Source organism: Camellia sinensis, chromosome 1 (assembly GCF_055761805.1).
Source record: "Camellia sinensis isolate YWXY chromosome 1, ASM5576180v1, whole genome shotgun sequence".
NCBI classification, from domain to species: Eukaryota; Viridiplantae; Streptophyta; class Magnoliopsida; order Ericales; family Theaceae; genus Camellia; species Camellia sinensis.
Window position 1 is genome coordinate 33,991,634 of NC_138961.1, and position 14,265 is coordinate 34,005,898.

Consider the following 14,265-nt stretch of genomic DNA (forward strand, 5'->3'; position numbering starts at 1 on the left):
AGTACTCTAATGCACATTATTTACCGTTAGTAATGATTCTTATTAACATGTTGTTCTCTGTGGTCAATTAAGTTAACATGTATGTGGAACGAGAATTAGTGTAAACTTATGTAAACATTGAAGGATTTGGCACACACTGACATGTTACAGATATCTACCTAGAGTGGATCATCAAAACGAATAATTGGATAAGACTACGGGTTGTTTTGTACGTTAATAACCATTATGAAATTATGTTAAATATCAGATGAACCTCTGAATGACTCAATCCGGAGAAAGAATTGAATGTCAATAACACGATTATGTGACCCACGTTATGATGTGAATGGCTCCACTCTTATTAATGTAATGGAGCATTTACCTTCTGTTTATTGTTAATAGTGTTGTTCTATTATTGTGGGACAATTATGTCACCTTATGAGAAACCATGGGAAAATCTAAGAGCATTACTGGGTACTACGTTCTGTTTATTATTGATAATGGATACTAACACACTGTTATCTGTAAGTCAGTTGTATGGATTTATAACGAACAAGGGGAATTTAAGTGTATTACGGGATTATGGTATCTGCGTATCTCTGGACTCGTTTAATATGTAATAACATTCTGTTATCTGTGAACTAGAGGTAGTAATTCATGACAAACAAATGGGATGTGACTGCATTATGAAGTTCAATCTGGTAATAGTTGCCATTAGCACTCTGTTGAACGTAACATAACTATGTTACCTCATGTGAATAATTAGAAGGAACTATGTGAGTCTATGAACTTGTGAGGCCAAGGGCCGACTTGTGAATCTATGAACTTATGAGGCAAAAGGCCGACTTGTGAATCTATGAATCTATGAGGCCAAGGGCCAACGTGTGAAACTATGAATTCAAAGGGCCAAGGGCCAAGTTGTGAAATTATGAATCTCAATTATGAATCTATAAAGCCAAAGGCTAATTGTGAAATATGAAACGATGTGGCCGAGGGCCATTTGTGAAGTATGAATTTCCGAATTGTGAATTGTGAAACTATGAAGCCAAGAGCCGAATTGTGAACCTATGAAACCCAAAAACTAATTTATGTATATGTGAATTTATGAGGCCGAGGGCCGACTTGTGAATTTATGAGGCCGAGGGCCGACTTGTGAATTTATGTGGCCAGGGGCCATTTGTGAACTATGAACCTAAGTGGCCACGGGCCATTTGTGAAATTATGAAGCTATGAGGCCAAGGGCCAAACTTGTGAACTTGTGAATCCAAAGGGCCGAAGGCCGATGTGATAAGTTGTACCGGATCAGATTAACTACTTGTCTTTTATATTATATAAACTCTGATTTGCATTATAATTCAAGTTGAACATTGAGTTATTCACGTACTATTATTCACTGAGGTTATCTCACTATGTATTTTGTCTGATTCCGTAGGTCTTGCATTTGGAGGTCAGCCTCAACTTTTAATGCTCGTCTTCCTTGTTAGCCTCTGTGTGTCCAAGCATTTGGGTGAAGCCTACCCATTTGGTGAAGTTTTGGCTTAGATTCTGATTGTCTATAATATGTTGTAACTTCTAATGTTTTTTTTTTATTATACGCCCAAACACGGGCGGGGTTGTATATGTGTATGTAACTATTATTATCTGTCTATTTGTGATCCTGGCATGATAGTGGTCGCTCAATGGATGTAGCTCTTTCCTTGCATGTTATTATATAAAATTTATGCTTCCACTCAGGCCCCATATGTTATATATAACAGGTTAAGTATCCGTTTTTGAAGTGGTCATGCCCAAACTTCTAGGGGCGGGTTTGGGGCGTGACAAGGGGCTTCAAATCCAGAGGCTTATTTGAGCCAATCGTGATATCCACGAAGGGCGCTCCGAATTCGGAGACTTAATCGGCCCCAACGTGTCATGCACCGAAGGGGGCTCCGAATCCGGAGGCTTATTTGAGCCAATTGTGATATCCACGAAGGGCGCTCCGAATCCGGAGACTTAATCGGCCCAACGTGTCATGCACTGAGGGGGCTCCGAATCTGGAGGCTTATTTGAGCCAATCGTGATATCCACGAAGAGCGCTCCGAATCCAGAGACTTAATCGGCCCCAACGTGTTTTGCACTGAATGAGGCTCCGAATTCGGAGGCTAAATCGGCCCTAAGGTCTTATGCACCAAAGGGTGCTCCGAACCCGGAGGCTTATTTGAGCCAATCATGATATCCAAGAAGGGCGCTTCGAATCCGGAGACTTAATCGGCCCCAATATGTCATGCATCGATGGGGGCTCCAAATCCGGAGGCTTATTTGAGCCAATCGTGATATCCATGAAGGGCGCTTCGAATCCGGAGAATTAATTGGCCCCAAGGTGTTTTGCACCGAAGGGGGCTCCGAATCCGAAGGCTTATTTGAGCCAATCGTGGTATCCACGAAGGGCGCTCCGAATCCAGAGACTTAATCGGCCCCAACGTGTTTTGCATCGAAGGGAGGCTCTGAATCCAGAGGCTTATTTGACACTATAATGGGAAGTGAATTGCACGATGGAAAAAGATGATACTTTTCATTGCAGAAGTCAGCTAAATACAAGTATCAAAGGCCACAAGTCGGGTCAGTGATAAAACTTTCATAAAACTGTTCATGCTGATTGTCGGTAGCCACGGATCTCTTCAACGCCACGGGCTGTCGGGAAGCGCATAAGCTGATGATAGGTGCTTGGCATGGCCTGCATGATATGCAACCAGGTTCGCCCCATGATGACATTATACGGCGGAGGAAGCTTTATGACCAAGAATTCAACCTTGGCTGTTCTGGGGCCTGCTTGAACGGGTAGTGTGATCTTCCCCAACGGGTACTCTGGGTTAGTGTTGAAGCCGAGTTTGATGAGGGTCTCATAATATATAGCCTCCAATGTACTCTCTGGATCTATGAGAATGCGTTCGACGGTAAACTGGTTTATGCATAATCTGATGATCAACGGATCAATGTGGGAGATTGTCATGCCTACAAGATTAGAATCGTTGAAGGCAATACTCGGAGCTTTTTTGGGCCGTTTGGTTGGAGTATGTTGCTCTCGGGGGACTGGATGCGATTGATTTGTGTGTACGGTTAGAGGTGCTGGCAGGCTGTATATCATATGGATCACGCCAAGTGGAGGTGAATCTTGTCTTAAGGCTAGTGCCTTGGTTGGGTTGCCTTTTCTTACGTACTGTTGCAGCTGGCCATCTTGCACCAGTTCCTCCAGGTGATCCTTTAATGCATAGCAACTTGCAATTTCATGGTCATGATCTTTGTGATACTTGCAGCGCTTATCCTGCCTTCGTGTGTCAGGAGGGCCTACCATCTTCGACGGCCATTTGAAGAACGGGAGATGTTGGATTTTGGACATTACCGCATTGATCGGCTCTGTTAGTTCCGTATATTTTTTGTCGATACGTCTCGTGCGCCTACTGTCGACTTGCAGTTGTTCATTCGTTCGGTGAGAGCACTGATCGTTCGATCAGCGAGAATCCTGCCTTTTATCTCGTTTACCCCGCTGCCGTGGTTCTGGGCTTTGAGGTTGTACGGAACTTATTGGCTGAGCAATTTCAGGGGAGGCCATTTTACTGGATACGCGTCCGGCTTTAACCCGCAAGGCATCGTCCTCTACCTTGCAGTATTCTTCAACTTTCTTCATCAACCCCCAGACCGTTTTGTGGGGTCTTCTAGTTAAGGAACTGCGGAGGGCATTGTCTGGTTGCAATTCCATTTTGAAGGCGGTGATGGCCATGGAGTCGTTGCAAGCGTCGTCAACAAGATTAAAGCATTCCCAATAGCGCGCCGAATACGCTCTCAATGTTTCTTTAGGTTAAATTTGCATTGCCCAGAGAGAGTCCGCTTGTTTCGGCTAGACCTCGTTGGTGATAAATCTGGCCCTGAAGGACTTCTGTAATTGATGGAAGCTTTTTACCAAAGCCGGCTCTAGTTTGTAATACCACCTGACTGCAAGAGGTCCCAAGCTACTGGGGAATATTCAGTACATGAGGGCCTCGTTGTCTGCATGCAATGTCATGGCTTGCTTGTAGTGACGGATGTGATCGGTGCGGTCTGATTTTCCATCGTAGAGGGTAGATGACGGAGCTTTGAACTTCTTGGGCAGAATTGCCCTTGCAATCCGTCGGACAAAGGGATCGTGCTGATCTTCTTCATCCGAACTGTTTCTCCTACACTTATTCCTTGTTCGTAGACTTTTTTAGAGGAGCTGGTGGTTTCGGATCGTCCCTTCTTGTCGGGCTCCGTGGATAATGTGTTGGAGTCACTATTGGTGTCCCTTGGTCGGGCTTGAGGTCGTTGTTCACCTGCCCTTGGAGGTCGTTCGGGATCTTGGCGCACGACTTCTCTGGATTTCGCTACTTCCAGGGCCAAATCTTGACGGAGATGTTCATTTTCAGCGATCATATTCTCCAGCCTCTGTTCATTCTGCTTTGCTTGTTCCATAATTGCTTACATTGTCTCTTGCGCTGAAGTTGTTGGTGAGTCGAAGTTCAAAGCGGGTCTTGAAGCGATGGTTTCCTTTCCGAGCATATTTGCTGCAGTAAGGTCATCCCTCTGTGTAATCTCGTCAGTGGCTATCGGAGGATCTTCGGTTACGCCTTCCATGGATGTATTCGAGTATTCCCACAGACGGCGCCAATTGTGTGGAAGTGGCTTGGAAATACCCTTCGGATCTTGGGAGACGCTAGGAGTCCTCAAATAGTCACCTAAAAGGAAATAAACACTCCGACGTGAGTGCCGGAATTAGCACTCCGATGGACAAGTATGTCTCAAGCTCTAGGTTATTTGTATTCTAAGTTAAACAAGGAGATTCTTACCCTTCTTTTTCTTTTCTTTCTTTATCTGTAGTTCCTGTATTTACGCTCGTTTCCTGGGCCTTGGGGCCAGGGCCTACTCGTTACTCATTGTCCTCTCTCATATTCGGCTACATGGATTTACGCTTATCCGGCCCATCTATTGTATTCGACCTCCTGAGCGCGCCGGATAAAGCCGAATAGTGTCTGTTCTACAGAGTACGCTCTTCCCGACATTGCCAATTATTCGGCTCCCACATACTTGTTGAGTTTCTTTCTTTTGTAGGCACGATATTGTATGTACGATTCATTTGAGGCTGGTGCGACCAGACAATATTTTTGTACGGTTCATTTAGAGCTGGCGTGACCGGACGAACCGCACAGTATTGTATTCTCTATGTGAAACGTAGCAAGAATTGTATAATTCTCTTATATCCTTTCCGCATGTAATGTAGTTTGGTTTGCATTCGCCTGCTTAAATTGTTGCATTTATTGTATATATTTGCTTCATTACAGTTTTCTTTGCATGATCATAAGTTATGTTCGGCTTTGTGCATGTCTTTTGCATTTTGCCTCTGCCTGTGGGTACATCTCTTTGTTATCTTGCATGTTTGTCTAAGTCTTCGGCCTTGTCAAAAATGGGTTGTCTTTGGGCTTTGACATTCACTCTCGTCACTTATGACTTTCGAGTTTTGTCAAAGAGGGGCAACTGTAGACACCCCATTTTTGACCGACCTTAAGACTTAGACATCGTCAATTGAGCGGTCGGCGATAGTGCATGTCGTGCTCGTTTCAAGGTTTCAAAATTTTGGCTGAGAGCCTTACCTCCAGGCCTCTGAACTCTTTGTGCTTTGACTCGGTTTGTGGACTAAGTCTAGTTTTCCTTGCCTGAGGGAGGGAGAGGTCCTGTAGACCATCTCTTTGCGGTCGTAGACCACTTTTCCCATTTGGAGACTAGTTTTCGATTTTTGGAGCTTTCGGCCGCACGCCTTGTCCGGGACAGCTTAACATTCTCCGTTTGGCATGGTTTTTGAACCACACCTTGTTTCCTTGGCCTAGAGGGCCACTGTGGTTTGGGAGACCACTTTTGTGGTCGTGAACCACTTTTGGTGGTTGTCAGCTAGTTTTCGAGGCTCCCGGCTGTGCGCTTTGCCTCCCAAACTTTTGTCTTGCATCCGTTTTGGTTTGTTTTTGGTACAAACCTTGTTTTCCTTGTTTAGAAGGTGATACAAGGGTGGGAGACCAATTTTTTTCGTTGGAGACTACTTTTTTTCCCGCCAGCCAGTTTTCTGATCTGACAACTGGTCTCCTTGGTCTTTGAGAGATCTTTTTTGGTCGACCACCCCGCCCTTGGCTTATTTTCAGTGTGCTGATCATCTCCCATCATGGCCAACCACTTGTTGTCTTGGGAGACCACTTGTGGTGGTCAGCCGACCACTTGAAGTGGCTGGCCGACCACTTCAAATGGTTGGCTGCTTTTTGCCACCTTTTTGGAGATATTTTCCTCCAGCTGGCACAGTTGGAGGGCACTGAAGCTATCCTCCATACACGTGTATAGAGGGATTGCCTTGAACCTTAGCTTCTCCAAGAAGCTTATCTTTTGGTTCTCTATAAGAGAGAACCATCTCCTCTCTCCTCTAGGTTCAGAAAAAAAGAGGTGGGAGTGATACATATAGCTTTATATTTATATCTCCTTGTTTGATCTTATTTTGTGCATAAAAGTGTCATTTTGTCTCACTTTAACACACAATCACACACTCAAACACCTTCCTTTAGTTGCTGAGGTGCTTAGGAGTTGTTTTTGGTGTTCTTGGGTTGGTTTGAGCTTGAAAAAATTCCTGGAGTTGCAGCCTTGAAGAAGTTCATCAAGGGTGAGTTTCTAACCCTTAAATTCCCCGTTCTTGCTTAAGCTTTTGGACCCTTTTGCATGCTGTTTTGAACTTAGCTTCTTACTGAAAAAAGTTCTATTTTTGTGTGTTTAAGATCTTTGTTTAAGGTCATTTTTGTGTTTGGGGTTGTTTACCCCCTCTTAGGCCTTGTTTGGCCTTGCTTTTGTGCCTTCTTTGTGAGCCTTTGGGACCACCTTGTTTTGGCGTTCTCACCACTGAAACTCAAAGAAATTTTAGTGGTGGGAAGGGTGTTTTGAGGTCCCAAATAGGAGAGGGTCATCCTCTCTCCTTGTATTTTGAATACTTGCGATATATGCCTCATGTTTGAGCATGTGTTTTAAGCTTGTGTTGGCTTATTCTTAGCATGTATTCGCAGTTATTTTGCTGAGGCTTACCACTGTTTTTGCTTGGTTTAGTCATCCCTTGCATGCCTTATACACTTGTAGTGTAAATCACACACACTAGCTTTGTATGCTTGATGAAGTAGCATGTCATTCTAACTTGTTTTCTTTCCATTTCAACATGTTTTTGGTGATGTTCTACCATGTCATACCTCTGTTAAGGTTTGGTTTGGTCGGCCTTTGCATGCTTCATGCACTTGTAGTATATTTCCATGAAATAGTTTAGTGTGTCTCATGCTTTAACATGTCATTCTAACATGCTTTTGGCTTAACTTCATGAAGCTTTTGTCCATGTTTTAACATGCTTTAGCTCTAATTTTGGTTGTTTTGACCATGCATGCCTTGCTTTGTATAGCCATGGTTCAATCTAGCTTGTTAGCTTTGTGTGTCAAGTCCACTAGCATGCTTTACTTGGACTATTTGAATGATTTGGAATAATTTATTATGTGATTTCAGTCCCTGTTTCATGATCATGCACTTGCATTTATCACTTATTCAATGCGTTGGAGGGTTTCCCACTTTATGTCTTAACATGAGCCATTGTGTATACCTTCATGCCTTTGCTTGCGAACCACCATTTCAATGTGTTTTTGGGGTTATTTTCCCATGATATAACTCTAATTTTTATTGGTTAAGTCATCCCATGCTTGGTCTTAATAGGTGTAGTGTAATCCACCTTATTTGCCTTGTATGTATCATGCCTTATGCCCTCCATGCTAGATTATTTTGGCTTCCTTTCATGCATGTTTTAGACTTATTTTAACATGTTCTAGGACTGTTTTGGGTTGCCTTGATCACATGCTTCATATTTTGCATACTTGTAGTAAAAGTGCTCTTGCCTGCTTCAAGCTTTGAGCACCATTGCATGCTTCATTTGTGTTGTGTACATGATTTGGCATCATCTAACATGACATTTCAGAGCTTTTAGCATTGCCATGTTCCCACTTCATTCACTCTTTAAGTGTCTTTGAGTGTTGTGCATTGTTGCCTAGTTTATGGCTTAGCTTTTATGCTTGCATGCCTAGGCCTTTGAGTCCTCATCTCAGCATGCTTAGGTCTTTGTTTTGACTTACTTGAGCTTTGTCCATGCTTATTTGCCATGTATTGCATGCCTACTTCGTAGTCCTCTTTATTAGCTTTCATGCTTTAGGACCTTTGCATGCTTTACTTGCTTTGTTTGAATGATTTGGCATCATTTCTTACGTCATTTCAGTGCATTTAGTGTTGTTACACTTCTGTATTTGTCACTCTTTGAGCCTTCTTGAAAGTTGTGCTCTTCGGCTTAGTTGAATGGCCAATGCATTGTGCATGCATACCTTGCCTTTTGTGCCTTAATTTCATCATCAATGGCCACTAATTTGGGCATGGCTGAGGCTTATCCACTTTGGTTTAAGTCCATTGTGCATTGTGTATGCCATGTAGTTCATAGCATTAAGTATGCCATGTTTGCATGATTAATTTTTTATTGTGTATGCCATGTTCATTGCATTGTGTATGCTAGTTACCATTTGCATTGCGTATGCTAGTTGTCATGAGCATTGTGCATGCCATGTAGTTCATAGCATTGTGTATGCTAGTATGCTAATTGCATGTTTGCACATTTGTCCCTTGCATGCTTAAGTCATATTGCATGTTTGCATGCTCGAGTCGCATTGTGTATGCCATGTTATGTGTTGCATTTGTGTTTGGAATAGGTGTTAGTCCAAACACGGGAAAAGAGGGACGTTTCATACTTGAAGTGATGAAACGTGTCTTAATTCCCGGTCACCGACGCTCTTGATCATACATGATAGAGTTCTAGGCTTTGTGTTTATTTGTGCATTCATTTTCATATTGAATTGTGCAACTTCGCCTCTCGGCCATCATGCATTGAAATGTGCGATTGCTGGCCTGAGGGTCGAGAACCACACTCCCTTGAGCTCATGACATGATAGGGAGGGTGGTTGTGCACACATATCTTGCAAATATATTGCCATGCCCTTTCTTGCTCTCTGTTGCAGTAAAGTGGAGTCCAGCAGCAACAACTGGTTGGCCAGCCAGAAAAACTAGCTGGCCAACCACTTTTTCTGGCTTTCAACAAAGAAAGTGGTCGGCAGGTGGCTACAAAGACCAAAAGTGGTCGGCCACCCTCCCACAGGACCCCCAAGGTGAATTTTCAGCTTTTTGGAGCTTGGTGCAGTGTTCTGAGAACAAATGAAAACAGAGGCAAATCGGGGCATTGCATTGGATTTCCAAACAAGGCGATCGAGCATGCATCTAGTCTTCTCCCTCTGAGAACCTCCTACTTTTATTACTTTCCTCAGCTGCCATTCTTAGATAGCTAATTTACGCTTTGGTCAATACTGTAATAGTTAATGCGTTTAGCTATTTCAATTAGTTCAGTAATAATTAGTTAACTAGGATTAGCTAATTAATTTGTTGTGTAATAATCAGTTTAATTAGCTTAGATTAGCTAGTTAGCTTCTTATTTAGCATACCTTATGCTTGCATGCGTGCATCCATTCATCTATATTGCATGCATCGGGCTCGGCGCATCATACTAACTGAATTGTATTTCAATTCCAATTTGAATACATGTACCAAGTTGCATTTCACATGACACTTTTAGGATAGCCGAGCCTATCTTAGTTGCATTTTTTCATGTGTCGCATTAGCCATCTTAACATGAACTAGGATCATGCATGATTTCTAACTAGTTCTCTATTTTGGCTTAGAGTACACTGTGAGTGTTTACGCTTTAGCATATTGCATGTGTGTTATCGATTACCATCAAAGCATGCTTGCCATGAGGCTAATTGCTTATTTGATATAACTGCCTGAGTGCCTGTGGGTGAAGGTTGGATTACTTGAATTGGAATAATTCATTGAAATACTCGATTTAGCCTACTTGCGACTAGCAAACTTCAAACCATTTCCAAACAAATGGATATGCAATGTTTTGTTCCAAATTAGGCGATCTAGTCTAAACTTGTTTGTTGTGCGCATCACATAGTAAGATTAGCTAATTAGCTGGAATAAGAGCACGTGTTTTCAAAAACAAAATATCATGTTTAGTACAGGCCGATCTTTGATCGGGCGAGTTGTGGTGCTCATTACATGACCTTCCCCTCTCGTACCCAAGTTCCCGAATTGAGGCAACTTTGGTAATGACGGACACGTGGCCTTAGGCATGAGTCAGGGTTTCCTAAATTCCCCCAAAATAAATATTTAGGTGGCGACTCTGTATCTGGCAAAGCAGTCCATGTTTGACACTTCTTTATTAAAAATCAATTTTTCAAAACGATTTGGCAGATTTGGACTCTATGGTGATTTATCGGTCTTACATCGCACATTGTAAGATTAGATTCAAAATCGTGACATTGAGTCCGAACTGTAGTAGCTCAAAACAAAACGAGATTTTCACTGCCTCGTTGCGAGCGTTGATGTCGGGGAGTTCCTGGGAGCATGTCTGCAGTCTCTTTTATATTGCCTTTCCTTTTCTTTAATCCATTAAGTCCATGGTGATATTTACATCCACTAAGTCCGAAATACAATAAAGGAAAACAAGTGTTGACTTAACTCGAGGAAATAAATCTTATTTTCTCGAGGGAAATTACAAAGGAAGAGTCAAACTTAGTTGCAAGTTAGGGATTTCAAGTCAAACCCAAGATACGTAACAAGAACTAGTCCAACTCAAAAGAGTGATAATGACTTAGAAAAACCCAAAGTGAGTGATAATGACTTGAAATCTAAACTTGATAATAAGTGATAATGACACTTTCCTTGGTGATTTCCAAGCGTCCATTAGTCCCCTAAAATTAAACACACTGGTGATAAAAAGAAATAAAAAATAAAAGATTGGCTTTAGTATAAGAAAGATGTATGCCTTTGGTAATGAACCTCCGAAGAGATTAACTATTAAGCATGGAAAAAAATTCTTTCTTATACTTGAATAACAACCTTAATTTTTTACAACTTTTTAATCAAAATAATCACAGAATGGAGGGAGATTACAGAGATGATTATGCAAAGTTGATTAATTGGTTATTATAGCACAAACGTAATATGTAAAACAATCTTATTGTAATAAATTAAACAGCCCCTAAATAGCATAAAATAGTGCGGAAATTAAGCTAGCAAAGGTGAACTACTATGAAAAGATTAAAGCTAGTAAACAAGTTTAAGGAAGGGTGGCTAACCCCTCTATTGGTATAACTTCAAATTACATATTTTAGATGTTGAAGAATAACTCCAAAACAGTCCCAAATCAGCCCCAAAACAGTGGCAACAAATTAGCGAAAACAAGTGGGGAATCTCAAGGATTTTAGGTAGGAGTAAGGTTCAAGCAAGGGGGATTAACCCTTTCACCTTTGGGTAGCTCTTAATCACAAGTTTCAGCCCTCAAAATAGTCGAAAACTAATACAAAAACACAAGAAAAAGATGGAGAATGATTGAAATAAAAGCAAAAAAGCTTTACCTCTTATAGAGAAGGTGTTCTTCTTGTAAATCAAACTTGATTCCAAAGCACCCTCAAGTTTGAGTATGATTTTCAATTCTCAAATCAAGTTCAAGTTCAAGCTCTTGAATGGTATGTATGGATGATATGAAAGCTTCGAGGCTATGGAAGAACAAAGATGAACTCAACTATTGTATAGTTTTCACCTTTCTTTGATATTTCTCTTGGATATTTCTATATTTGATCTTTGTAACTAATATCTCTTATTGATGATAGTAATCTCCAACACCCTTTACAGTAGTTTCAGCCTTGTATTTATAGGCCTTGAATAGGTTTGACACAAATATCTGCAGAATTGGGCAGCTGGCAGAACACTGCTGATACTGCCTAAAGAGTCAAGAGGTCCGACTGGACCTTGGTATCTCCGGTCGGACTTCAGTGTATTTCCACTATCTCTCACTTTCAGGTTCAATACAGGTTGATACAAGGTGCAATACTGACATTCCGGGGTAGAAATACAGTGGGTATGGCAGGTTGGAATTGTTTAGAGCTCGAACTCGGATTCTTTCATTGAGAATTTAAACCATTGACTCAATGTAATCGTCATCATCGAGTGCTTGGAATCAAGCGCCTAAGTCTTACGAGAGGTCAAAATTGGGGTGTTTACAGCTGCCCCTCTTTGACAGAGCTCAAAGTCATTTTACAACGTGAGTGAATGTCAAACCCGAAGATGTCTCATTTGACAAGATTGCAAGACTTTGGCAAAAGCAAACAAATGCACACACAATTGGTTAAACCCTAGGGTTGCCTACGTAACCTGTTGCAGGGAATCAAACCTGCGTAGTTCAGGGGCAAGATGCAAAATGATATGTAAAACATATCTTATGATCATGCAATGAAATGCAATCAAGACAATGATGTGACACTGAACGAAAGTATAAATCAGAGCAAAATAAATCTAACTGTGTTTCACACGAGGAATAGTCAAATTTTAAATCCAATCGCTCCGTTCGAGAGAGGAAGAATAGTGAATTCCAATCACTCTGTTCGAGAGAGGAGGAATAATGAATTCCAATCGCGTCTTTTCGCGAGAGGAGGAATAGTGACGTCCAAATGCGTCTTTTCGTGAAAGAAGGAACAGTGATGTCCAAACGCGTCTTTTCACGAGAGGAGGAATGGTGAATTCCAAACGCGTCTTTTTGCGAGAGGGGGAAGGTGAAGTTGAATCGCGAGAGAAGTAAGATGAAGTCCAAATGCGTCTTTTCGTGAGAGGAGGAAGGTGAAATCCAATCGCGTCTGTTCGCGAGAGGAGGAAGGTGAAGTCCAATCGCGTCTGTTCGCGAGAGGAGGAGGGTCAAGTCCAATCACGTCTTTTCGCGAGAACAGGAAGGTGAAGTTCAAACGCGTCTTTTCAGGAGAGGTGAGTGAAGTCAAATTGCGTCGTTTCATAATAGGAGGAAGGTGAAGCCCAATTGCGTCTTTTTGCGAGAGGAGGAAGGTGAAGGCTAAACGCGCCTTTTCGCAAGAGGAGGAAGGTGAAGTCCAATCGCGTCTTTTCGCGAGAGGAGGAAAGTGAAGTCTAATTGCGTCTTTTCGTGAGAGGAGGAAGGTGAAGTCCAGTCACGTCTTCTCGGGAGAGGATGAAGGTGAAGTCCAATCACGTCTTTTCGCGAGAGGAGGAAGGTGAGGTCCAATTGGGTCTTTTTTCGACAGAAGGAAGGTGAAGTCCAATCGCTTCTTTTCGTGAGAGGAGGAAGGTGAATCCAAACGCGTCCTTTCGCGAGAGGAGGAAGGTGAAGTCCAATTACATCTTTTCACGAGAAGACGAAGGTGAAGTCCAATTGCATTTTTTTGTGAGAGGAGGAAGGTGAAGTCCAAACGTGACTTTTTGCGAGAGGAGGAAGGTGAAGTCCAATCGTGTCTTTTCGCGAGAGGAGGAAGGTGAAGTCCAATCGCGTCATTTTGCGAGAGGAGGAAGGTGAAGTCCAATCGCGTCTTTTCGTGAGAGGAGGAAGGTGAAGTCCAAACGCGTCTTTTTGCGAAAAGAGGAAGGTAAAGTCCAATAGCTATAGACACCCCATTTTTGACCGACCTTAAGACTCAGACATCATCGATTGAGCGCTTGATGATGTTGCATAATGTGCTCGTTCAGAGGTTTCAGAGTCGCGGCCGTGAGCCCTGCCTCCGGACTTCCGAACCCTCTTCTGTGCCTTGCCTCGGTTTGTGAACCAGGCTCGATTTTCGCTGTTTCTTTTTCTGAGGGGAGGGAGAGGCCCAGTAGACCATCTCTCAGTGGCCGTGGGCTACATTTTGTGGCCGCAGGCCATTTTGCCCATTTCGGGGTCCGGTTCCCGGTTTTCGGAGCCATCAGGCCGTGTGCCTCGGTTTGGGACCGCCTAACCATCTCCGTTTGTCCTGATTTTTTGGCATACTTCCTTTCTACTCCCTTTTGAGGGACATTGGGGTCTGAGAAACCCACTTCGTGGCCGAAAGCCATTTTCGGTGCTTAACAGCCCATTTTCGGGACCTCGAACTGCGCGTTTTGGCCCCCGAACATTCGTTTTGCAACGGTTTTCGTTCATTTTTGGCAGGTACCTCTGTTTTATCACCGGGAAGGTCACTGAAGGATGGGAGGCCAGTAATTGTTGCAACAACCAGTTATATATCCTCCGACGCCCGTTTTTCACACTTCCGGGCTAATGTTGAACACCTTGGGGCCACATTCTTGAACTTTCAACCACATATT

At 42.7% G+C, this 14,265-nt stretch overlaps 1 protein-coding gene across 1 annotated transcript; it reads right to left on the minus strand.

The window, feature by feature from the left end:
• Positions 1 to 2,605: 2,605 nt before the first annotated feature.
• On the minus strand, positions 2,606 to 3,310 carry LOC145790634 (uncharacterized). The gene has a single exon (XM_082868913.1). The coding sequence runs from the start codon at positions 3,308 to 3,310 to the stop codon at positions 2,606 to 2,608; it is 705 nt and encodes a 234-aa protein (XP_082725039.1).
• Between the last annotated feature and the right edge of the window lie 10,955 nt (positions 3,311 to 14,265).

Coding starts and splice junctions, on each gene's coding strand:
- LOC145790634 (XM_082868913.1), bottom strand. CDS start 3,310: ATGGTAGGCCCTCCTGACACACGAAGGCAGGATAAGCGCTGCAAGTAT.